General features: G+C 32.8%; 1 protein-coding gene across 1 annotated transcript in view; it reads left to right on the forward strand.

The window, feature by feature from the left end:
* Window positions 1-12,040: 12,040 nt before the first annotated feature.
* Window positions 12,041-27,582, forward strand: part of LOC143081049 (coadhesin-like) — a 50,772-nt gene continuing 35,230 nt past the window's right edge. Inside the window, exons 1-3 of the mRNA XM_076257285.1 lie at window positions 12,041-12,107; window positions 18,809-18,976; window positions 24,106-24,270. Coding sequence (XP_076113400.1) covers window positions 12,041-12,107; window positions 18,809-18,976; window positions 24,106-24,270 — 400 coding nt within the window. The remainder of the gene's footprint in view (window positions 12,108-18,808; window positions 18,977-24,105; window positions 24,271-27,582) is intronic.

Below are 27,582 nucleotides of genomic sequence, written 5' to 3' on the forward strand. Positions count from 1 at the left end.
ATATTTGATAGGTGTAGCGTCACCCTATCACATCAAATGAGAATAGCCTCGTGAGAGAATTACGATTCGCTTGTCCCTTGTTAGAACCTTCTTGTCGCTGTTTGTCTCTAAAAATTTTATTGTCTCTTATTAGTGAGACAGTCAGTTCCGTCCTTAACTTCCGTTTTTGCACTGCAAAACAACCACACAATTCGCCGTTTCAGAATCTAATGCATCCTGGGTAATATTTTCAAAAGTGTACACCACAACGTCCTGATTGGTTAAAAATGTCATAAACAATGGAAATTTAACCAATGACGTGGCGTTATTTTCATTTTGGGGTACGAACAATGAAATTACCCATGATTCTTTAGATTCTGAAATGGCTAATTAACGATGCCTAGTCCTTGTTGGTGTTTACCTGCGTGTCATTTAAGAGGAGGACATGCCTTTCTAAATGACTTAATAAGAAGGAAAAGTTGGATCAACGCCATGGCTCAAACGTAGATTGTCACGTGCGATGCAATCGTAGAACCCATACCAATCAGCTGTTGTTTGCAAGGCACATTTTACTGAACACGACTACGTTCAGGAAACTATTCATGGTAAAACTTTATTTTCTTTAAGAAATATATACTATTATTTATATAATCTCCATGCAAAGTATGTTTGCAACCGCAATTATCGTTTTAGAATAAAAAGGGGGGGGGGTGAATTCAAGACGTCATAATTTTTGGGATTACGATTCAATATCATCTGTTTGACATTTTTTGGTTAATACTACAATTGTATGGGTTTTCTACAAGAGATATATTATACTGATAATTATTTTAGCAGTAATTTTGTTAATTTAGGTTGTAATGACAAAAATTCATGAGCTATGCCTCGGGCTTTCTTGAAAAATGACAATGTAAACAGGAACAAAACATTGACATGAATGATGCTCTCCACCTATGTTATAGTTATTTAGGTATGTGTGTTGCACACGTCTTTCACAAGTTTCAAAAAAGCTAATGTTTTAAAACTTTTTTCAGGGCACAAACCCACTTTAAAGAGACTTGTCTACTGCCATTCCCATCCTATTTTCTTGCACCATTTGTAAGCAAGAGACTGAATGGTTTGCAAAATTAAAAATCAGGACGGTGTCCCGTTAAACCAAAAGAACTAAACTGGATGAATATTGTAGGAGAAATCTAGAGGAAAGTTTTAATTTGTGAAATTGGGTTTCCTGAACAGACATTCATCCTGCAGGAAAAATTTATAACTGTCCACCACTAACTGACGAGCTAATGTTGGGCTTCACAGATGGAATTACTCAAACACCATCAATGCCTATGTTTTCAGCACAGATTTCACAAATCATGACACAGCTGTGCATTTTTTATACCTGTTTTAAGAGTCGAAAACTAAATTTTATTTTTATATAAATGAACATATATTGTGTCATTTTAGAATTTGTATTTTGCCAAAGGATGCATGAATGAAAGTAGTGAAATTCATTTTGCTTTGATATATGGAGTTGAATTACAATTGTTCATGTTATTGTAATGCATATAAAAATAAGGAGATGTGGCACAATGTAAATATATGATATATATTCTGTGAGTTTATCAAACTAAAGGGAATAAGAAATGGGTATAAGCAATAACAGGTACTACTGTACAATCTCCAACAATGAGAAAAACTCATACTGTAAAGAGAATTTCATATTTACCAGTTAGTTTTGTTTTTGCATTGAATAATTTTCTTCTATTGTCTTAAAAGCAAATATGGGAAGTGGTTAAAATGCTAATGAGACAGCTATTATGGCCACCAGATGTCATTGTTACCTTGATTAAAAACTCCTTTTTAGCTCAGCTGACCTGACTCGTCACTTGGTTTCATTGTCCATAAACTTTTACAAAAAATCTTCTTTGAAACTACTGTGCCAAATTTAACCAAACTTAGCCAAAATCATCATTGCGGTATCTAATTTAAAAAATGTGTGGTTTGACCCGGTCAACCAACCGAGATGGCCAGCATGGCTAAAAATAGAACATACGGGTAAAATGTAGATTTTGGCTTATAACTCTGAAACCAAAGCATTCAGAGCAAATCTGACAAAGGATGAAATTGTCTCTTCAGTGAAGATCTATCTGCCCAGGAATTTTCAGACAAATCTGACAACCCGTTGATGGATTGCTGCCCCCGAATTAGTAATTTGAAGGAAATTTTGCAGAGTTTGGTTATTATCTTAAATATCATTATAGATAGAGATAAACTGTAAACAGCAATAATGTTCTGCAAAGTAAGATCTATAAATACATTGTAAGTCAACATGACCAAAATTGTAAGTTGACCCCTTAAAGAGTTATTGCCGTTTATAGTAAATTTTTAACAATTTTCATAAATTTTTGTATTTTTTGTTAATTTTTAAAAAATGTTTTCAATTGTAAATACTGGGCCATGTTTATTATAGATAGAGATAATTGTAGCACCAAAAATGTTCAGTAAAGAAAGATCTACAAACACATTCCCATCACCAAAAACACAATTTTGTCATTTTATATGTGTCCATTGTTTAATATGCACATAGACCGTCCAAGGTGAGTGACACAGGCTCTTGAGAGTCCATAGGTCATTAATACCTGTAGATTACTTTATCATGTTTATACTGAAAAATAATTTTGCTTGGAGGGAGAAGTTAAAAAAAGTTCTGTCTTCAAAAGAGTTGATATGTTACTATGTACATTTACCATTATGTTACTTGGTGTTCTAGCAATACACACAGTACGGAGACTAGTCAATCTTTGTGAATTATTTTTCATAGGATAGGAGTAATTGAATATGTGTATATAATCAATAATTAAAAATAGTTTCGATTTACATTAAAAAAGAAAAGTTCTTATGTCTTAAAAATGCATTTCATGGCGAGGTATAAAAAATATACTGTAAACAGTAGACTATAGATATAGGTGAACTAGGTACAAGAGAACTCTAAATCTTAAACACTACAAACCACCTCTGTTCTATGGAAGATAATGATATGACTGGACTAGAAATACACACAACCTGTAATTAACTGCCTTTACAGCGCTTTCGCGCTTTGATTTAAAAAGTTATGCCACTTAGAAATATTAATTATATATAAGATTTCATTGTTAGCGCTCCCATGTGTACAATTTGTGTCAGATTCTTATGAAATTTATATTATAGGTTTATATTTTCAATGTCTCAGAGAAATACGAAAATCAGTGCCGATCAATTATTTTTAAAAGAGTAAAGCCCCTTGGAAATATTGATTAAACGGGAAATTGCATTGTTGGCTCTCTCATGTGTACAATTCTAGCCAGACGTTTTTATGCCTCAAAACTGAAAGCATATTGTTTTACCCCTGTCCCTACGTCCTTCCGTCCGTCCCATTATGGGTGTATAGTTATTCCATATATCTCCTTCTACGTATACAGTTTGAATGCTAGGAAGTTTTCACTTTGCTGGCTGTTTGTACATACATTAAAGGTGTGCATGTGGTCAGGGTCTGGATTTTTATAGATATTTGCTCTTTTGGGAGATAGTTGAACTTTGTTAATTTTGGAGTATATACTTGCATCAGAGGTTCGTTTCCAGATAACTCCTCCTACAGTTTGAATGCTAGGAAGTGTTCACTCTGTTGGCTGTTTGTAAATATATTGAAGGTGTGCATGTGATCAGGGTTTTGGTTTTTACTAATATTTGCTCTTTTGGGAGATACTTGAACTTTGTCATTTTTTGAAGTATTTACTTACATTAGAGGTGCTTAGCGTTTCTAGATAACTACTCCTACAGTTTGAATGCTAGGAAGTTTTCACTTTGCTAGTGGTTTGTACATATATTTTCTATTTCTAGTTTGAAACTTATATCAATATGTTTTTATCAGCAATGTCTTTGACACTTTAGAAAATAAGTGCTGATCAAATATTTTTAAAGAGTTTCCCCGTTTGAAATTTTAATTATAACAGAAAACGCATTACATTTGCTCTGAAGCCTTCATTTCTCTTAGATATTTATAAAAAGTTTAAAAGAAGTAAAAAAGGTGGGTTTTTTTTAGTTATTGCCCTTGTACCTTGTACCTTGGATAGATAAAATATGTGCAACGCGGGGGACATTGAAAGTCTGTTCTTTTATTTCCATTTTAATATGCCATTAATCCACTAATTCATAGGTGTGAAAACGTGCTGTACATATACAGCACTTTCATATACATTTTTCAACATCTGTGCATTAATAAATTAAGTTAAAGTCATAGGAAACTTCAAATTTAACAACAAAGATAAAATGGTTCATACACTTGTATGGCTACGCTTTACTATAAAACATGTTTACAAAGACTTTCTTTTAAAAAAAAATACTGTATTTTATTCACTTTTCAGAAATGTACTGCTATTTCATTACTACCTTTCTGTATATATTCTGATTTATCGACAGCTTTCTGTATGAAGTGACCTTAATTATGTTAAAAATTCAGTAATCGCACAGCGCAATTGCGAAGTGAAAAACCGTGACTGAAGGATAAGTAATCAAAGCTGGAAGAAAGATAGTATTTACCGATTCTGAAAGAAAATCTTAATCCCTCAAATAAATTATCATCTGTTATGACAAATTTGATTATCAAATGGGAACGCATGCCTTGGATAATTAAAAAAAAAAACCAAACAAAAACAATAGAATATAGCTCTATCATCCCACTTCAATATTATACTCATGATTCTATGTTTACCAAGGCCTGTATCGGTAAATGTCGGCACCTAAACCTGCAGGTGAAAGAGCAGCCAAAGTGTTTGATTAACATTTACAGAATGAAATATTTTTTGTAGATTAAACGTTATAGATTCTTAATAAATTTACAAAAAACGTACTAAAAAAATATAAACAATATGTCTAACAGCGTGCATAAGCAGTTTGCTTAGAATATGCCTAATATTCAAAGGGAACATTAAAGCACAATGTAATACATAAATATTATTAATACACTAGATAGAGGTATGTTCTATATATATTACTAGTCAAGCAAACTGACTTCCTTTTTATGCAGTTAAGCTGCATTATGCGAGCACCGTAGATTTGTGTTCTACCCAATAAATGCTGAAATACTTGCCATTGTTATTACCTAGCTCGCTACTATGTTATATATAACTAATTGAACACTTTTTTAATACTTTTTATTCTGGATTACAAAAAATATGACCAGAAAAACCTTAAATGATCGTCGATTTATCCAAAAGTTTTGAAGTTACACATAGGAAGTAGTGCTCATTAAGAATCCTATTGTGGTTCATTATGACTTGTGCTTTTAGCTAAGATGTCAAAGAACAATTGTATGAACTATTTAATCACCGAAAATCTCTTAAGACAAGTAGTTTAATTTCCCAAATGGCAAAAGTCGTAGGGATATTATTTGTCATCAATACGTAGCACACCTACGTCAGTAGTCTATTATATAGCATGCTGTTGGCGGCAATTTCAAATTAGAAAAAAGAAATTTTCTTTTCAATTTGGAGGCATGTGTGTAAATTAGAGGTGGTCCGAGGTCCTCGACCTTCCACTTTTGCTAGCGGAATTTCGAATAGGATAGTTGGTTTCTAGCTACGCCCGACGTAGTTACCTTCCACTTGAAAGAAAATAAGAAATTACTTTGCAAACCTTTTCACCATGTTCACCAAGGTCTCCAATTAAACGAGCTAAAAAGTTATTTTTATCATTATTATTTATGACAGCGATATTCATTTTGTTCAACCGCTAGCTTTATACAGAAAATCGCCGACAAATATTGTAGAAATTCGAGTAAAATCGTATCTGATTGACAAAAACAACATTGTAAACACATAACAATGGCGGCCGTGAAGTCAAAATTTTACAATATCGGATACGATTCCGGAAGCGGATAAGGACAATTCCTGGTTTGGCGATCAATTACTAAATAAATCAAAGCAGGTGAAAAAATAAATCTATGCATGGTAAATGAATATAAACACTAGAAGATATATGTAAAAGAAAGAAAAAGCAGAAAAATATTTTATACAGAAACTCAAAATTACTTTTTGACAAATTTTAATTTAAAAATCCAATACAAAGTGGCAGCTGGGAACAGTATATCTAACAATATACATATTCATAGTCACAGTCTTAATTTTCTTTATCAGTGATAAATGATGATAATGCATGTGAGATGCTTTTAAAGTGTAAACATATTACTGCAATTTCGAAGGGTTATTTGTTTTTCTCAATTTTGAAGGGTCAATTAAAGTAGCTGAAAGTGTCTTTCTTTATTTTCACAAATAATGCAACTATATTATATATACCTAAATGTAAGTAAATCATATGATATATAGGTGGCATTCTTTGGGCCACTCTACCCCCTCCTGTTTGATAACTTGGAAACGGTCGAGCTCCCCACCCCTAAACCATATGAGGGGCAGATCCAGGATTTTAGGTTAGGAAGGGCGCAAACTTCAATTTTCGCCGAGCAGAGCGAGGCTAAAAAAAATTTGAGGTAAAATTATCGGAATATTCTTTATTAAGCTGAGAACAACCCATGCTTTGCAAATTTAAGGAGGGTGCAACCATATATATTCATGTTTGTGACAATATGAAAAATCAAATGAAATATAGAAAGAGTCGCTGGGGGGTCACCCCACCCTTCCTGTTTTCGAATTTAAAAATGGTCCAGATCCCCACCCCTAAACCATATATATTCATGTATGGGACAACATAACAAATCAGATGAAATATAGGGGAGTCCCTTGGGTCACCCCACCCCCTCCTGTTTGAGAATTTGAAACCCGTTGAGATCGCCACCCCTTAACCATATATTCATGTACGGGACAATATAACAATTCAAATGAAAGATAGGGGAGTCCCTGAGGTCACTGTACACCCTCCTGTTTGAGAACTTGGAAATGGTCAAAATCCTTATCCCTACACCATATATACTCATGTATGGGACAATATAACAAATCAAATAAAATATAGGGGAAGTCCCTGTGGTCACCCCAACCCTCCTGTTTGAGAACTTGGAAACGGTTGAGATCCCCACACCAAAACAATATATATTCATGTATGGGCCAAACTATAACTAATTAAATGAAATATAGATGGAGTCCCTGGGGTCACCCTACCCCTCCTGTTTGAGAACTTGGAAACAAATGAGTTCCCCACCCCTAAACCATATATATTCATGCATGGGACAATATAACAAATAAAATGAAATGTAGGGGAAGTCCCTAGGGTCACCCTATCCCAAGTGGCGGATCCAGAAATTTTCGTAAGTGGGGGCCCACTGACTGACCTAAGAGGGGGCCCGCTTCAGACACGCTTCAATGATTCCATACATAAGCAACCAATTTTTTCCCAAAAAGGGGAGGGCAGCCCCCCCTGCCCCCTAAATCCTCTGCCTACCCCTACCTGTTTGAGAACTTGAAAACCATTGAGATCTCCACCCCTAAATTATATATATTCATATGTATAGGACAAAATAACAAATCATTTACGTTTGCTATGGGCAGGTCAGTCAGACCTCACCTTTGATCCCTGTTGTAGTGAACATTTGTCTGATTCATGTCTCATAACTTTTGTACTATAGAACAAAAACTCAGTTTTCTTTCCCGGGAAACCAGTCCGTTCATACAATTACATGTTCATACTAAGTCAACTTGAACTCTTAGCAGTCAAATAAAACCAAGGTTAACTACCAAGTAGAACAACTGCAATCATTGGGAACTTGTACCACTGCAGACTCACCATAAAAAAATATACATTGATATATGCATTGCTTTTGAAACCTTGATAACATATAAATTATTTGCCTTAATAAATAAATCATTACATAAACATGAATGGGCTATATATGAAAGTTTAATGTTGAGGCAACATTGCCACACTTTTCATAATTACGATTGCCTTGGTTTTTGGTTAACTGCCTTCAGCGCTTACAGCGCTTTGATTAATAAGATCGGTCACAGTCAACCGATGTCTGACTCATCCTTTCCATTAAGTTGTCAAGGTATGACCTTATTGTCAGGGGATACCTTTTACATGTATGTTTTTCACTAGTAAACGAACGTATGATGTGTTCTAGATCTTCAACTGCTGCTTCACACATTGTAAATTAAATTTTGACCTAAATGTCTGTAGAATATATGTTTGTGTTATTAGACTACTCTTTGTTTCTCCTATTATCACACTAACTGAATTCTTCCCTATGAATTATCATATTATTTACTAGGATAGATTACTTTTTAGTGTTTAAAGATATTTCAGTGTCTTCTGTTTATACTAATCTTCTAAGTAGACTTCATTTTGATGATATAAAACCATCCTTTTTCAGTTTGCCTTTGATGTGTCATATATGATGAGACATAGATGATGAATCTTTTTTTTTTTGTATTTTAAGATATTCAATGTCTTCTTCTTATACTTATCTTCTACGTAAACATCATTCTGATGATATAAACTATCCTGTTTCAGTTTGCCTTTGTTGTGTCATATATTATGAGGCATAGATGATGGATATTTTTTTTAGTATTTTAAGTTATTCAATGTCTTCTTCTTATACTAATCTTCTACGTAGACATCATTCTGATGATATAAAACCATCCTGTTTCAGTTTGCCTTTGTTGTGTCATATATCATGAGGCATAGATGATGGATATTTTTTTTTTAGTATTTTAAGATATTTAAGTGTCTTCTCATTGTGCTGATCTTCTAAGTAGACTTCATTCTGATGATATAATCTTATCTTTTTTAAGCATGCCTTAGTTGAGTCGTGTTTGATGAGGCATAGAGGATGGAATCGTTAAACTTCGGCTTCAAAAAAACTTTAATTATCTGCCATAGTTTCACAACAACACTGACCGATTGAAAAAAAAATTGACGATTATACGAAATTTATGCAAAAAAAAAAATATGATAAAGTCCACAGAAGTTTATGATGTGTGTATGCATTGGTTAAAAAATTGGAATGACATTATTTTTCACCGGTCACTCGTTACATATGACTTTAAGATTAATTAGTGAAATTCTTAAGAACTAACATTCAGTCCAACCAAGGCAAGCCAAGCTTTCCACCCCATGAAATTAGCGCATACTAGTATAACCGTACACATATACTTTCGTCCCATTTTCCCTTCCTACATTACTTGCGACAGTACTGCATTTTTAGTTGAAATAACATAAAGGGTAAACATTATTAAATCGATTTCCGCAACTTGAGGTAATTTATGATAAAATGACATCACAAAACGAACACAACCAGAATCAACCCACATATAAAAAACCAAATAAAACTGGCAGAAATTATTCGACGTCAAACAACCTCTTCGACGCTGCATTTTAAGTGTAACGTCGTGTTGTAGGAACATCTTGTCCAACGTTTGAAAGTGAAATAGAGAAATCAATACTTCAATTCACCCTTATTACAAGAAGGCAAATAGTATGCGCTAAATTGAAAAGGGGGGGGGGGAAAGTTTGGCTTGCCTTGGTTGGACTGAATGTCAGTCCTAAAAAATTTGTTCCACTTATTAATCCTTCATCACATGTAAGTTTTTAACGACCTTGAATGGCTATACAGCCCTTGCACGGTCGGTCAAATATTAACCTAAAGCCTCGGTCACACCTTAACGGATAGCTCGAACGGATGCCTAACGGACAACTTTTTTTTCAATCCGTTCATGTCCGCTAGAAGTCCGTTCTTATCCGTTAGATGTCCGTCCATATCCGTTGCATGTCCGTTTAGCGTACGTTTTATCCGTCGACGTCCATTCTGTCCGGTGGAAAATTTTGTGCATGTTCAAAACTTTGAACGGACGTTCAACGGATGTTAAGTGTCCGTTGTACATCCGGTGGAGGTCTGGCAGATAAATTCACCAACGGACTTCTAACGGACGTCTAATGGTTAAAACGGATGTTGAACGAATGTGAAACGGACTTCTACCGGACGTTTATCGGATAAAACGGATCATGAACGGATCTGAAACGGATAAATGCCAAATGAAAATTTCGCGTCAGAAATGCCAATTAGATTTCTTAAGGTTCATGAATTCTTATTATTCATAATCGATCTTAGAGTAAGGGCACGTCTTCACAATCAAGCAGCTCTTATTCAGACCAGACACTGCCCTTTGGCGACATTTTGAAGAAGAAAGCAAAACTAGTTACACAGAAACATTTTGAATATTTATGCGATTTACATGTCTTATTAGTGTCGCCTTTAATTTTTCCGTATATCTTGTTCATCCGTTTTATCCGGTACGCTTCCGTTAGGGATCCGTTTTATGCGGTACTCGTCCGTTGGATGTACGTTTCCGTTTCTCGTACATTGCATATCCGGTGCGTAATCGTTATGCATTCGTTACGCGTCCGTTTTATTTGGTCAATACATCAACGGACCCCCAACGGATAACAATTTTGTCAAAGGACAACTTCCGTTAGACGTCCGTTCGTGCTTTCCGGTAGGGTGTGACCGAGGCTTTAACAGGGATCTATAGAATATATAAGTTTATCACAGAAGAAAACCAAAGAAGGTAACAAAATATTTTGCGACGATGCAAATATTAAACTTTACAATACAAATAAATATCTTAAACCAATAAATTCAAATAGCAAATATAAAAAAGAAGATGTGGTATGATTGCCAATGAGACAACTATCCACAAAAGACCAAAATGAAACAGACATTAACAACTATAGGTCACCGTACGGCCTTCAACAATGAGCAAAGCACATACCGCATAGTCGGCTATAAAAGGCCCTGATAAGACAATGTATTTAACAACTAACGGCCTTATTTATGTAAAAAAAAATGAATGAAAAACAAATATGTAACACATAAACAAAAGACAACCACTGAATTACAAGCTATGCAACTAACAAATATATACTTTTAAGCTTCATATAAGTTATTTATCAATGAAATACATTAACTATGAAATTTGGAGTTTAACCAAGGGAGCTAATAATTAATTAATTACACTGTCTCATACACAGCATTTCGGCGAATCTCCCTCTGATATCTTTCGTCTTTTATAGCTGACTATGCGGGGGCTTTTCAAAATATTGAGGGCATTATAATGACCTATAGTTGTTAATTCCTGTGTCATTTAGTCTCTTGGCAATCATGATACATATTCTTTTATATATATAGCGATGTCGTTATTACGGCATAGTGATGTCGTTATTACGATATGTTGTGACGATATTACGACATAGCGATGTCGTTATAACGACAGGTTATGTCGAAATTACGACATAGCGATGTCGTTTAACGACATGTTATGTCGAAATTACGACATGCTATGTCGTAATTACGACATATTTTTTTAATGGCCTTTATCGGCTTCCGTTATCTGATTGGTTGTTTAAAATACAGATGAAATGATTATGCCATTTACACTCCGTTCACATTGACTGTTTAATTCAAATAGAAGTTGTCCACATAGACATAAATGAATTTATAAAATGAATTAGATTGTATGTTTAAACAAATACCATATTTCTCTTCAATTCACAAATGCTTTATTACAATCTATAACAGTTTGTGTTGTATCATCATAATCTATGGGTCATTTTGACCAGACATTACTCTACACAATAATTTCATGGAAAACCAATCTTCATTGGGAAACTCAAATCCTAATATCAATTGTAAAGTCTTGACACCACTTATATAATTCCGAATAGAAGCTACACTATTAAAACTTCTCCTCAAAATATTCCTTAGAGACAAAGAGTATTTATAGAAACAGGCAAAAGGTGACATAAAATAAATGTAAACCGTTTATATGAATAAATAATTAAGTCAACGTTTCAGTAGAATTCCTTTGACATCTAACGCTTTATGTAGTCAACGTTTCAGTAGAATTCCTTTGACATCTAACGCTTTATGTTTTATGATCTTGTCAATATTTACTATTTCTAAATGACACTGCATTAAATTGTCCGTATCGTTACATTTTCATTATTTAAAATGAACTGTGTCTGATCATCACGTTACTTTCCAACTTAAATAGCAGAGGCGGTTTCATATACTGGAGAAAAATATTATTTCAGCATGGAACTTAGAATAGAAGAAACAGTAATATTTATACTTTCAATATTTTCTGTTCCTGCAGATAGCTGTAAGTACATTAGATTATTATATTTCGCATTTGGTGCGTGTTTGTCGCTAACCAAGATGCAAAATAAAAGAAAAGAGTTAACTAACAAATTATATACTTTTGTGCCCTAAAACATTGGAGTGTGGAACTGTAAAAGATAATCACACAAGACTGGTACGATTGTTTGTAAACTTTACTAAATAGTGACTTAGATCCCTTTTTTGAAAAATCTTCAAACAATACCATAGTGAATCTGTGCGTAAATCTCTTGTTTCTTTTGTAAGAATTATAAATTCATAACGTTCCGTCAAATGATAAATAAAGTCAACAGTCGTATACAGTTGTTAAAGAATCGATTGAGAGAAAACAAATTTGGGCTACAAACTAAAACTAAGGGGAAACACATCAACTATAAGAGGAAAACAACGGAACAACAGAAACATTAAACTGCAACAAAAACAAACGCCAACTTACATAGAAACAGAATATTTAATAACAACTGCCATATTCCCAAACCTGGTAAAGTACATTTAAAAAATTGTAATTTGTTTTCTGTAAAATCTAACTTATTGTGTACAGCAACCAGTTTTCTATATATTTATCCAATATTATGTTTTAAATGACACTGTCATCGTCAATTCATTAAATTTTAATGTATTATAGAACAATCAGTAAAATCAACGGACTGTTACTTGAAACTTCAAAGTTAACCTATATATTTATATTAGAGGCGGAGTACACAAAGTTTAGCTCAGAACAGATTTTAGAATTATAGAAGCTGCTTTTAATTCTTTCTCAACATTATCGCTTAGAATGAAAACAACTTTAGATGATAAAACTCGTCTTTCTTTTGCAAGTAGAAGTACGTTATCAACATATAACAAACCGGATCATCGTATCTACCTTGGATTTATAATGGGTTAATAAATGTTCGAACGCATACTACTATGTAAACAAGCATAATAAAAAGATATATATTTTTTATGTATGCTCCACAGTCAGTTTCATTTTTAACACTGTATACGTACCATGGTTGTTATAATAAAACCTAATTGTATTGACACTAAATTGGCGAAGAAAGCTCAAAGATATTTGCCATAAGAAATATATAATCAATACAACTCATAGTTTGAATTTCTTTGTCTCTTTTCATGCATTTCTTGATAAAAACTTCTAGCAAAATAAATCAGATTAGATAGGAATCAACATATATTGTTATTTTCTGTTTCTCTTTAAAACACATTCAGGCGGGTATGAAGAATATTTTTGTTTATGTAATTATATGTATTTCCTTCCTTTTAGTAGAATTTACCACTAATTTAACAAATACAACTTTATATATTAAAGTGATAGTTTGTGTACCTAAATGTCACACATTGCACATCGCCGGATTCTGTGGTTAATAATGATAAATGTTGATAAATATATTTTCGAAAGTTGCATTTCACCCATAGATCATCAGAAACCTACCAACGACTGTGCTGTTCACATAGTCATACCACAATGTATAAGCGTAAACTGCATTGCTCCGAGGTTCTTTATGAATACCAAGATAATAATGATATATCAAACGGAAACACATCACCAGTTTTATTGAAAATGTTACAAAAAATTTCGGAAGAAGTACATAAAGTATAGAATTAAAAATTTCTAGGTAATTATAAAGCCATCATTTTTTACTCTAATACAATAATTTCAGTGACTACAAGGCATTTGATTTTACAGCTGGCTTTGGCAGCCTTTCTAGTCGAAAACAATGAAAGTTCAGCTTCTTTCGCGCTCTCGCCCAATATTGAATTTAATGGTCCTGTTTATGTCGTATTATTTCACTAGCACACTGCAATCATAATATTTTTCAAATGTTGGTATTGGTTGAAGACACCGTGTCAACATTCCAATGGAAATGTCATTTACATTTTGCAATCTGTCAAATAATGTTTTACCAGACCATTCACAAAAAAAAGTTTACATTATGCAATCCAATTTTAAGTTTTCAAATGAAATTTGAACCATTCATTTCCCTACTATTTTAATTTAAATAAATTGACAATGAACTATGATCAGTCAAAGATAAAGGTTGGAAAGAAATACGTTGTTATCTGTTCAGTTAGTGTAATTATGGAAAAAAGGGATATTTATAGGTTTCATAACACTAGAGAATGGGATATCGTTTGATATCAACTCAAATGATTAAATTTCAACAATATAATAATAAACGAGCCTTTGGCGAGTTTATTATTTCTATTAAAATTAATAAACGAGAGTTGATATCAAGCGATATACAATTTTTTAGAAGTTGGCAAACCTATTTCTCTTATGGTCAACACTCTCAATGTGTTAATTTAAAAATTAGAAATGTTGATATTTTGCACATTCCAGTATGACGTCTTATGTCCTTTTCCCGTGTCAAACATTACCATCAGACATTTTAAGACTTTTTGTACGCTTCAGCATGTAATAAAAACTTAACAAAAAGAAGATTGTCAGGTGAAGTATGTGAGTGTTTTACATATCATGGTGTTTACATATCTCAATTGATACGTTATGCTCGTTTATGTTCACACTATACGGACTTCATATACAGGAGTCTGCTCCTTTTGCAGAAACTACTCCAACAGAGTTATGGACACAATCACGAATTGGTTGATCTATACGATATGTCTGTGTCTAAAATAACTAATGACATTTTTGCCACGTCTTAGATTGTGGTTTAACATCTATGTCGTCTGTCTGCTAAGTACCAAACGTGGACCTATTCCCGAATATGACTGTCTTACCGAGTGTGAATTTGCATTGCTATACGACGTGTCTCGGTGTTTTATACATCCAACATTCATGTATTTATTTATGATGATTCTGTTGTGGTTGCGGTTGGATAATGTGTTATGTCTTATCGTTTGTAGTCCAAGTAAGTATAAAATAGCCTTTCAATACCGTCATTGTCATGATAACTGTTTGGACTTGTATTGTGAAAATAATTGTATGAATTTCAAGATTACATATTGTTACATAAGTGTGTCTCTGTATGTGATATCCTGTGCTGTCTGTCGTTGATGGTAGATGTCCGGTGTTGTTCTGCTGTTTCTCTGTGATGAGTGTTCTTGCGTGTGTTTGTGCTGTATTTCTGTCACATAGTGTTGTCATTTTAGCGATATTTTTTACCATTGCCATATGAGCGGAATGTTTGGCTAGCCATAAAACCAGGTTCAATCCGCTATTTTTTTTCTTAAAATGTCTTGTACCAAGTCAGGAATATGGCAGTTGTTTTCAAATAGTTCGATTCTATATATGTTGGTGTTTGTTTTTGTTGCACTTCAGGGTTCCTGTTGTACCTGTTGTTCCTTTGTTTTCCTCTTATAGTTGATGTGTTTCCTTTAGTTTTAGATTGTAACCCGGATTTGTTTTCTCTCAATCGATTTATGACTTTTGAACATCAGTATACTACTGTTACCTTTTTTGAAGAAATCACATATGTCCATTGCCATGTACATCGTCTGAACCTTTGAAAGTCATCAATGACCTAACGAATAGCCAATTGAAATGCCGAAATGTCGTCTTGTGATGCTGGATAAGCCAATCAAATTAACGTAGATTTTTGTACGACACGTGCCGTGTGATACGTGAAAAGTAAAATCACAAAAATACTGAACTCCTAGGAAATTTCAAAACGGAAAGTCCCTAATCAAATGGCAAAATCAAAGTATAAAACACATTAAACGAATGGACAACAACTGTCATATTCCTGACTTGAAATATAGATACATGCAAGAAGTAGATAACAGACCACAACCATAAGAGAAATTGTATTAATTCGTAACACAAGAACTCTACACTCACTATCATTACTTCAGTAATGTACTTAGTTGTATCATAGGTTTTATAATATGAGAAATAAAGATATATTGTCATATGATTGCAAGAACTTACTAATCAACAGATATCTTATGACATAGATGTAAGAAACTATCGGCCACGGGACGACTTTCAATAATGAGCAAAACCACTTTACCGTATAATAATCTATGAAACGCACTGCTAAGCTGAAATGAAAACGAATCAAACGAGAAACCCTACGGTCCGAAGTCTGTACAAAACAATGAACGAAAACCAAATATTATACACAGCAACGACAAACGACAACCATTTCATTGTTAGCTACTTACTTGGGACAGGTATGTACAGAATGTGGCGGGGTGTAACATGTTTGCGGGCACAATATATTTTGAGCTCAGAATTAACTTTGAATTTTATAGTGTTCTAAAGAAAAACAAAACAATAACTGCAATACATTGTGTTTCTTCTTACTTACGTAAAAGGAGAGACTGATAAATTGTAATAGAATACATGATTTAACCAGCAATACTCAACAAAATATGTTCAAAACGATTGATACACTCTCAAACATCGTATTCTATAGATTGAACAAGATAAAATTAATTGTTTTTTGTAGGGTGCGGACTTACACCAGGAGATTGTTCAAATGATTGTGGCCAGGGAAATCAAATATTTTATGCACGCTGCTTTCCATTTAGTAAGGACTTTGAATTACCATGCACAAGCTATACAGGGTGTACAGGTACATCAATACAATATCTGAATTCAAAAGTTGTTTGGTTTTTTTGTTGAAATACTGGTTTAATTTAATGATTTGTCTGTTCGCTTTGCAATGTATTTAGCAGAGGAACGAAAGGACGGACCAATGCTGCTTGTTCTCACATCTCATAAAAGGACAATATATCAAAAACAGTATTAAGTAGTATAAAACTAACATGTAAAATTTATCATATATTTTAATTTACTACCACCTACAACCTTTTTTTTTTTATTTCAAAATTGTTTTTTCTTGTTCTCCCTGCTCAAAAGTAATCTTCACCAGCACATAGTATATCTTATTATCCATTAATAAACTCATTATAGAAACCAGGATTAGAAAATTAAAAAAGGCAAAACAAAAAGTACGAAGTTGAAGAGCATTGTGGTTTCAAAATTCTTAATTTCCTTATAACCTGTAGTTATGAGTATGAAATTATATATCAAATTGAATATGTCTGCTTAAATGCTACATTGAATCTTGGTATCGGTTTAAGTCTTTATCAGAGTCTCAAATGAAAAGATTTTCATCAAACGAGTTAAATTATGGAACATTTTATTCATGTCAGTAGATTAAAAATGAGCAAATCAACATTTTTATCAAATAATTTTTAACCTAAATTTCTGCATATTGGGGCAAAACTCCCATCTTCACACTACTTATATGAAGTAGCAATCCAACAGTAGAATGTTATACGATAGCAGGTAATGTATCAGTAACAACGGACATTTCTTATTTTGGAATACCTAGTTTAACCACCCCCCCTCCCAAATTTCCCACAGATTTAAGTGACTATCACAGTCAGGAACCTCATCAGCGGTTCTCTAATGTTGTATTTTAATTTAGCTGGGATTCCCGAAGTAAGCAACTAGATATCACTGTACGGTCTTCGGCAATGTGCAAAACTCATTCCGTATCGTGAAATGAAACTTTGATATCAACGTACAAAGGATTACATGTTACAGTGTATTTGATGTATAAGTGGTATGATGTCATTGTATGATATGTAACGAAAATAGTTTTTCTTTTATTATAACTAGAAACTCTGATCGGCTGTATCGATGTCCCTGTTCAAACAACTACCCTGCAAAATATTACTCCTCTTAAAATTTATAAACACAAAAAATCTTTTGTCACCCTTGATTTAAATTGGTTTTGTTCAACATTTCTTAGATAAAAGATTTTTTTAAAGCAAAGTTCTATTATAAACCTATTTTTACCTTGAAGACAATCTTATAAAATTTCAATGCAATGTTTCGAAAACAAATGTCTGACAACTTCACAACATTTCTTCAGCGGTAAAAATGTTCGAAATTTTTAAAATATCGTTAACATGATTAACTCAATAACAAGTTTATGGTCAGATGATTAACATGGTTAACTCAATAACAAGTTTATGGTCAGATGATTAATTAGTTATCAAAGGTACTAGGCTTATAATTTGATTCAGACGGCCGCACGGGGACATATAGTTGCTTATTTCTACGTCAGTTTGTCTCTCGTGAAGAGTTGTCTCATTTGCAATCATACAACCTCGTCTTTCTGTTTTATGGTTCACAAGATTAAATGAGATCATAAGATCATACAAAGATCTATTAAATATTGTATATTTCAGCCTAGGAATGTAAACGATGCTGAAATTAAAATAAAAAAAATTAAAATGCATTCATGTTCTCTATCATTTAAAATAGCAAAAATATGTTTTTTAAAGTTTATATTTGTACAGAATATATGATAAAGATATCTGCCAGATTATCTTGTTTCAAAGTGGGAAGAGAAAAAGTGATTAAACAGAAGTAATTGCTTGCCCTGTGGTATATATATATAAAAGAAGATTTGGTATGAGACAAACTCTTCACAAGAGACCACATGACACAAAAATTAACAACTATAGGTCACCGTACGGCCATTTCATAATTTGATTTTGTTGTTTAATATGGGAGCAATAAAACTAGAATTTCTGGTTTATATGTTTACATTTCTATCTGTCCAACTAGTAAAATCGATATATAGAACATCTGCTTTGATGTTCGTCTGGACTAATACATTCGGAGTTTGTTGATAGCTATAGTGTACAATGAGTTTTAATAAGACACACTGAGATAAAGGATATTTATTTAATATATTGAAGGTGTTTGGGGAGACTGGACACCATTTGGTGAATGTTCTACTTCTTGTGACGAAGGACAAAGACTATTTACAAGAAAATGTAACCATATGTCATTACCAGGCCATTTGTCTGTTGATTGTGATGGTGAAAACAGTAAATACGGAACATGCATCTTAGGTGGATGTCCAGGTATGAAGCTATATTGTTCCCACAAATAAAAGTTTCATCATCTTGTGAACCATTTTACAGTAAGAAGATGTGGTTTGAGTGCAGATGAGAAAACTCTTCACCAGAGACAATATGACGTAGAACTAAGCAACTATATGTCCCCGTACGGCCTTCGTCAATTAGCAAAACACATATCTCAAAGCAAGCTATAATAGACCCCGAAATGAAAGATTATGAAAACAATTCAAACAATTAGACTAACGATTTTGTGTATGTACAAAACAATACACGAAAAACAAAGATGATATCCAGCAACAAACGAAAACCACCGAGTTACAGTTTATTTGTGCATGATGAACAATACCGAGAGAAGTATTGAATAATATAAGAACTGGATACTATAATTGTTGAAACATAATCTATTAGTTTCATTATAGTAATAAAGCCTAAATACTCATGAATATACGATAAAGTTAGTGACTCTATTACAAAGAGTATACATTTTAGGGACTTTGTGTGATGTTTTGTATAAAACACATTTTTAAAGTAAACATTTTTTAAACCTTATACATTCGAATAAAAATGAAAACAAAATAGCAGACACCACTACTGTCAAACGTGACAAACAAGAAAAATGGGATTCCCCAAAGATCGAATACGAAAGATGATTTCACACAAAATGTATTGAATTATTTCCACTACGAATGGACAAAGATGTAAGAAATACGAAACTCAAGACCTTTAATGATGTACACATAAACTGCAATTCAGTGATGATTTTAACGTGTTTGCGCTTTTCGGGTTTGTTAGATATCTACTTCTGTTTTCTGATATTTTGTAAAACAGACATATAACTATGCGGAATGGATTTTGTTAATTGTTGAAGGCCGTACGATGAACTAAAATTTTTAACTGCTATTTCAGTTGGGGTCTGGTTGAGAGTTCTCTCAATGGCAATTATATGATACTTCTTATTTTTATGATAGGTAAAAATGTCAAAAATTGGGAAACAGCAGGCAACATTGTGCTAAACGTGAAAAAAATTCATAAAAAATTACAAGACAGTTATCTAAATAAAATTATGAACACTTGATATTCGTATATCTCATTTTGAAAACAATTCTGAAATTAATAATATAGTTCATGATATACCCATACAATTGAAATTGCATTTCCTCTCTGCATCTTGTAAGTGTTCTACTACTAGACAGTTACGATTTTCTACTCTACGGGATAGCACATCCTAATTTTTCGGAGATGTTGTTTACCGTGCCCGGAAATTAAGAAACGATCCTGGTAAACTTATCGACCCTTTAAATAAACGTATCCTAAAAGGTTACAAATTCAACACTGTAACTAGATCTTTGAATATTGTTTTTATTGGTATTGGTATTGATTTTGGTCTCAGTAAATTAAAAGCAAACTAAATATTATTGACATATATATATACATATTCATGGCTCTTTGACCTCTCGATACCTTTATCTAGGCATTGCAAAATGTCATGTTTTTCTTTGACTGTTTTTGACGTCTTTACACTAAATCTATTTGATGTCGGATGGTATTGATTGATAATTCAGTCTTATATGCATGATGTTTTTAAAAGTTGTTTTTCGCTTTGAACTAGCTGTCATTAACTGCGAGTACTCTCAGATCTGTACTGAGTGTCTTTTTGTTGTTGGAATGTACAAGTACCCGTCCACGTCCACTCTGTGTTTCTGTTTTTTTGTTAGATAGATGTATTTCTTTTTGTATCCATCTGATAAGTTAAGCCTTTTTCAGCTGATTTTTATATTTTGTTCTTATGATGTACTGTTACACCACTGTTCCAGGTTCAGGGAAAGGTTAGGCTCCCGCTAACATGTTTAACACCGCCACATTCTGTGTGTGCCTGTCCCAAATCAGGAGCTTGTAATTCAGTAATTGTCGTTTGTTGCTGTGTTACAAATTTGTTTTTCGTTCATTATTTTGTACATTAGGCCATTTGTTTTCTCGTTTGAATTGTTTTACATTTTTCATTTCGGGGCCTTTTATAGCTGATAATGTGGTATGGGCTTTGCTCATTGTTGAAGGTCGTATGGTGACCTGTAGTTTTTAATTTCTGTGTCATTTGGTCTCTTGTGAAGAGTTGTCATATTGACAATCATACCACATCTTCTTTTTTATATACACTACACTTTCGCACAATCTTATCAAGAAAAAGTTTTCATATTTTTTAAAATGGTCTCTTGAAAAATCTCATTGAAAATTTATTTGCTGAAACTCGTTTAAATCCTTCTTCTGTAACGAAAAAGGATACACTTGCTGGAAATGTGAAGATATGATTAAAGCTTGAAATTTTAAATAAATATAGGTACGTTTCAGCGATGAAGTTTATCGACAGGTAGTAGTGGCCAGTAATAGCAGTCCTTTAATATCAGATTTATTCCTGTTTTGCTATGAATCACAGTTTATCGCCAAACTTAGTAAAGACACGTCATTGTTACATTTGGTTTACACATTCAACAATACCTACCGTTATCAGTAAATAACCCAGAGTTCTCTAAATATACTATAGTAATTTACCAACAGGATATAAAAAAGAAGATGTGGTATGATTGCAAATGAGACAACTCTCCACAAGAGACCAAATGACACAGAAATTAATAACTGTAGGTCACCGTACGGCCTTCAACAATGAGCAAAGCCCATACCGCACAGTCAGCTATAAAAGGCCCGAAATGACAATGTAACACAATTCACAGGAGAAAACTAACGACCTAATTTATGTACAAAAAATGAACGAAAAACAAATATGTAACATATAAACAAACGAAAACCACCGAATTACAGGCTCCTGACTTGGGCACACACATAATGTGGCGGGGTTAAACGTGTTAGCGTGATCCCAACCCTTCACTAACCTGGGACAGTACAACATAAGAACGAACTATAAAAATAAGTTGAAAAAGGCTTAACTCATCAGATGGATACAAATAGAATAATGCACATAGTGAACGTTGCCGGGTACTTGTATATCCCAACAATAAAAAGACAAATAGTACAGATCTGAGAGTACTCGCAGTTACTGACAGCTAGTTCAAAGCACTAACAACTAATAAAACAATCATGCATCTAAAACTAAATTATCAATCAGTACACATCCAACATCCAATGGATTTAGTGTAAAGACGTCATAAACAGTCAGAGAAAACATGACCTTGTTCAATGCCAAAATACAGGTATCGACATATTGTAGATCCATTAATGTGTATATGTATATAACAATAATATTCAGTTTGCTATTAATTTACCGATACCAAAATCAATATTAATACCAATAAAAACATTATTCAATGATTTAATTACAGTGTTGAATTGGTAATTGAATTGGTAACAAGGATCGTTTCTAAATTTCCGGGCACGGTAAACAACATTTCCGTAAAAATGAGGATGTGCTATCCCGTTTGAAATAAGTTTTCTACATGTAGAACCAAACTTCAAAACCAAATATTTATATCTATGGAAGAATTAAGTAAAGGTTTTAATTAATTTGTGGTAACGAAATCCCTGGCTTAATAATTTACCGGTAATACACAGATTACGTTCGTTAAAATCAATAACGTCACAACAAACACGGGCATAGCGAACGAGTTGTGAAATATAAACATCGTAAGATGGTGCCAATGGAACATCACCATCCAAAAAGTAAAAATTAACAATAGGGATCGAAAAATCGTCCCTTTTGTCGTAAATTATAGTGTGGAGTCTCCCGTGTAAAACCGAAATATCTAAATCTAGGAAAAGACAGTTATTATCGTTTAAATTTGATTTATTTAAAGTAAGTTCCTTTGGGTAAATTCGGCAGTTTATTTAGAAAATTCTTGATTATTTAACGAAAAAATATCATCAAGATAACGGTAAATATTGGAACATACTCTAAATAAATCTAACATAAAAAGCAGTAGTTGTCCTTTTCTAGATTTAGACATTTCAATTTCTAAAGGGTAACTCCATACTTAAACTTACGGAAAAGGAGACGATTTTTCATTCCCTGTTATTTTATAATTGAATTAGTGGTACAGTGGAATGTGTACATTTTTTTCATAAAAGATAATATTGCAGAAATGTTCTTAAAAGAGTAAAGCAACAAAAATACCGAACTTCAAGCAAATTCAAACACGTGGAGACAAACCTTCGTCAGGTGGTGTCATATATGTAATGAAGAAATAAATATGATTAATAAATCAATAAATCTTTCACTGTTTTCTACAAAGGAAATGCCTGTACAATGTCAGGAATATGAAATTTGTTTTTTATTCGTTTGATGTGTTTGACCTTTTGATTTTGTCACTTGATAAGGGACTATCCGTTTTGAATTTTCCTTGGAGTTCGGTATTTTTGTTGCTTTACTTTTTTCAGAACATTCCTGCAATATTATCTTTCATGACAAAAAAGTGCATCTTCGACTGTACCATTCAATCTTAAAATAAAACTTACAGATATTTTGAATAAAATGTTGTAAACTTTCTTTTGTTTGTTAATCAAAACTTCTTTGTAAACGTGATTGGTATGCGATCTACATTTAATGTAATACAAGTTTATTTGAAACTTTATTATTGTTTAATTTATTATAAAATATCGTTTCGGATAAGCAATTTGAAGTCCAATATTTTATTGACAAATTATGAGACAAGTCGTAAGATAACAAATACTAACTGCACAGGAAAAGATGATACAGATTGTCTATCAAGTCGGACTTTATGAACATATTAATGTTTTAATGGCATATTTCTGATTTGGTTCATGAACACACAAACAATAATTGATATTATGATAGATTATTTAAAAAAAACGTTGATCCATTCTTCCTTGTTCTATCGTCACAACAAAGGACTAGCAATACACATAATCAAGGATCAAATCATTCAGTTTGAGTTCTGCAACAATACGTATGTCATTCGTTAACATCTCAAGCGATGTCGTCATATTATAATTAGGTTTATTAAAGGTAAAAACCAAAATACCACATCCCAACAAAAATCAAAACTTTTCACTATACGTTAAAGATTTATTCGAGTACTCGAGTAATCGCCAGTATCATGACCGAGTAATCGAGTATCAAATTTCAGATATTTTTACATCCCTTATTATAATTTAAATATTTGTAGGATCATGGAGTTGTTGGGAGGATGATGGTCACTGCTCAACTTCTTGTGGCAATGGGACACAAATAAGGCGAAGGCGGTGTGATGATCCAGTGCCAACAAATGATGGAGATGAATGTCCCGGTGAAAATGTTACGAACGTTCACTGTAACATCAAAGAGTGTCCAGGTATATTAAAACTTTATTCGCTTAAAACAGTTTTATTCAAAGTGAAAGTTAAATGTTAAGTTGGTTTCAATATTAACTTATCATTGAACTTTAACTGACTTATAAACCACGCAAACATTCTATTTGTAAATTAAGAAAATAAGTACTTGCATAAACCATTATCCTATAGAATAAGCCAGTCACACTTGGATGAAAATTATACGGTAGATGTATAGTACTTTTAGGTGACATTTTCGTCTGAAACTACAAATCATAGCTTCTCGATAGTTTGTATCAACTATAATATTGGTAATTAATCAAGTATGACACAATTTCGCCTCCCAGTATCCACTTTGCGTTTTGTGCATATATCTATAAAACATTAGTGAAAATAGTAGTCGAGTAAACTTTTAGCATACAAGTTAGCCACATACAACTTGAGACAGCTTGCGGTAAATTTATATCACGAAGTAAATTTTGAACTTCTAATTCAAGAAGGCAAGACTCTTGATATCTGAAGTTTTGTCTTGTTAGCTTCAAAGACGTTGCCTCTGTTTTCATGTATTGTATTCATCTAAATAATCATATTTCAATGCAATTACCATTTTGCAACATTAAACTTATTTTTAGGACTAAATTACTTGTGGAAAGTGATATTATCTGCCTATCAAGTTGTGAATATATCAGTTTGTTACCCTTTGCATGCTTTGCTCCATCACATGTTTTATCACGTATATTATCCTAAACTTTTATAAGAGTATCAAAGTTTTTGTTTGGATGCACCAATACAATTTCACTCTAACAAATGGATGTTTATGATATATATCATATGTTTGAATGAATGCTAGAAGGTTGTTATATTGTTCATTAATGAATATTAGGATATTCCTGTACCAAGTCAGAAATATGACAGTTGTTTTCCATTCGTTTGATGTGTTTGAGATTTTGATTTTGCCATTTGATCCCTTATTTTTTGTCATCTTTACCTATTATGTCTGTTTGTTTTGTTGTCAATATAATGGAATTGTATTCCATACAAGTGAAAGGTTTAGCTAGTATAAACCAGGTTTAATTCACCTTTTTCTACATAAGAAAATGCCTGTACCAAATCAGGAATATGACAGTTGTTTTCCATTTGTTTTATGTGTATGAGCTTTTGAATTTGCTATTTGATAAGGCACTTTCCCATTTGAATTTACCTAGGAGCTCGGTATTTTTGTTATTTTACTTTTTAGATGTATACTACAATTCTTATCAGCCTGAAACACATTATACAAGGTACATTTTTTTATTTAGTGTACAAATGGGGACATTTGAAAGAGCTAAACCTAACAAAGGATGATCTTAAAGAAATGATGAAGGAAGAGCTGAATGAAATGAAGAGCAACTTAACAATCGACTCGAAAAACATCTCTGCCACTATCAGGAAACGCATATCAGCACGTGACGACAGACTGTCTGCTGCATCTGTAGGTTATGTAGGTGTCGCTCTGTTGGTTATCCCATTGGTAATGATTATTTGTGTGGACGCGCCACGTGTTTTCGCTGTTGTAGCAATTATTTATAGAAAAGTTTGTAAATGCAAGTCAGTGAAAATAGCAAATGCTCATTGAAAAATATTGAGGCAAATGTTGTCTTTTTACCATTTTTGACTTCAGGAAGAATCTAAAATCACTGTGATTGGAACTCATATCAGAGATTCATCATTTGCACGATTTTCTTGTGCAGAAATTAATAACAATAAGAAATCAAAATTGTAGACATTTATTATCAGATACTGAATATGAATTGTATGTATAATCTTAAAATAACAAAAATATTTTTCACGAAGCAGACCATTCTATTGCAAGAAATTCAGGTCAGTAATAATTAGATAATAATTAGAACTACTGTATTCATATGTTTCATGGTATATTTTTTTCTACAGATTTTCTAGAATTAGGACATTTTGTCCCATTGTGATTTCCAATGTCTTTAATCAAATAGTTTGTCAAAAACCTAACTCATGTAATTTAAATTGATAAATTCTAACATGAATGTAAACCTTATTATCAAACTTCAGTTTTTTTTAGTACATTTTTGTCAACAGTCATTTCTACTCTTTCCAAGTCAATGTTTAACAGAATGTGCTAAATTCGCCTCAGTGTTTACAGTTTTTTGGGGGCTTGATGTCCTCCTTTTTGCATGAGCTATTTCAATAATGGTATAAATAAATTTGCATCTTTAACTGGCAACATTCCATAAGAGTTAACTGTGATCTAGAAATATGGTCATCCATGGTCTTCCCCGTCCTCTTGTAAACGTGACGCGCACATTAGGCTGTGCGGGATATATAAATGCTCAGCTATGTCCGATCAGGATTGATACGGGAAGTTCAATGCCTAGTAGGGGCTGCTATGTCATGGTATTGGATTTGTTTTTTAATATCAGTTCCAAATTAAAAAATCTTTCTGGAATTGAGTTTCAACAGAAAGAAATATTACTGTATTCGTTCCACACGGAGTAAAGAGAACTGATAATTATTCCAATAGAAACATATATAGTAGCATTGTTTATAACAAAGTTCCAGTAGGAACTTCTGCTGGGAGAAAAAAATATGATGATACTACAAACGTAAAACAACCATTACAACACCCCTCTGAAGGATCCTTATAAACCCTGTTGCAAGGCTACCTTTTTGTTTCGTTCTTATTGTGCATGAACTGTTTGACACTGAACTAAGTAAAATAAAATAAAAAAACGTATACATACATTGGTTAAATTTTTCGTTGTCCTTTGATACTATAAAACAGAGCAATGTATTATATTTCCAATAGATGCTAGTTTTTTCATGTAAATCGTATCTTCAAGAATATTTTCCCAAGCCAATTCCTCTTACAGAATAAAATCACCTTTGTGGTTATTTCTAATTTCGTTATACTTCAATTTTTAGGCCCATTTAGGCACATCACCATTTAAACATTTTCATATATCTTTTTTTTTGTATTTGCATATGGTACTGTTTTGTTAACGTTTACCCCACATATCTTTTATTGTTAGTCAAACTTTCAAAAAGATATTTGACAAAATAGGATTTAAACAAATCATTTTGTTGTTCATGGGAGATGAAGATTATTTTGAATTCTATTTTGATTGTTGTATATGTAATTTGTTGAATGGGCTCCTTCTTGTAATGATTGTATCATTTGTTTCTATTGTGCACCATTAATATATACTTTGAAAGATGTAATTTGTTTTGTGTGCTCCTTATGATAATGATTGTATCTTTTGTTGATATTGTGAACCTTTCATATACACTTTAAACATGCAATGTGTTGTTTATGATCCTTCCTT

This window comes from Mytilus galloprovincialis, chromosome 6, assembly GCF_965363235.1.
Source record: "Mytilus galloprovincialis chromosome 6, xbMytGall1.hap1.1, whole genome shotgun sequence".
In the NCBI taxonomy this organism is placed as follows: Eukaryota; Metazoa; Mollusca; class Bivalvia; order Mytilida; family Mytilidae; genus Mytilus; species Mytilus galloprovincialis.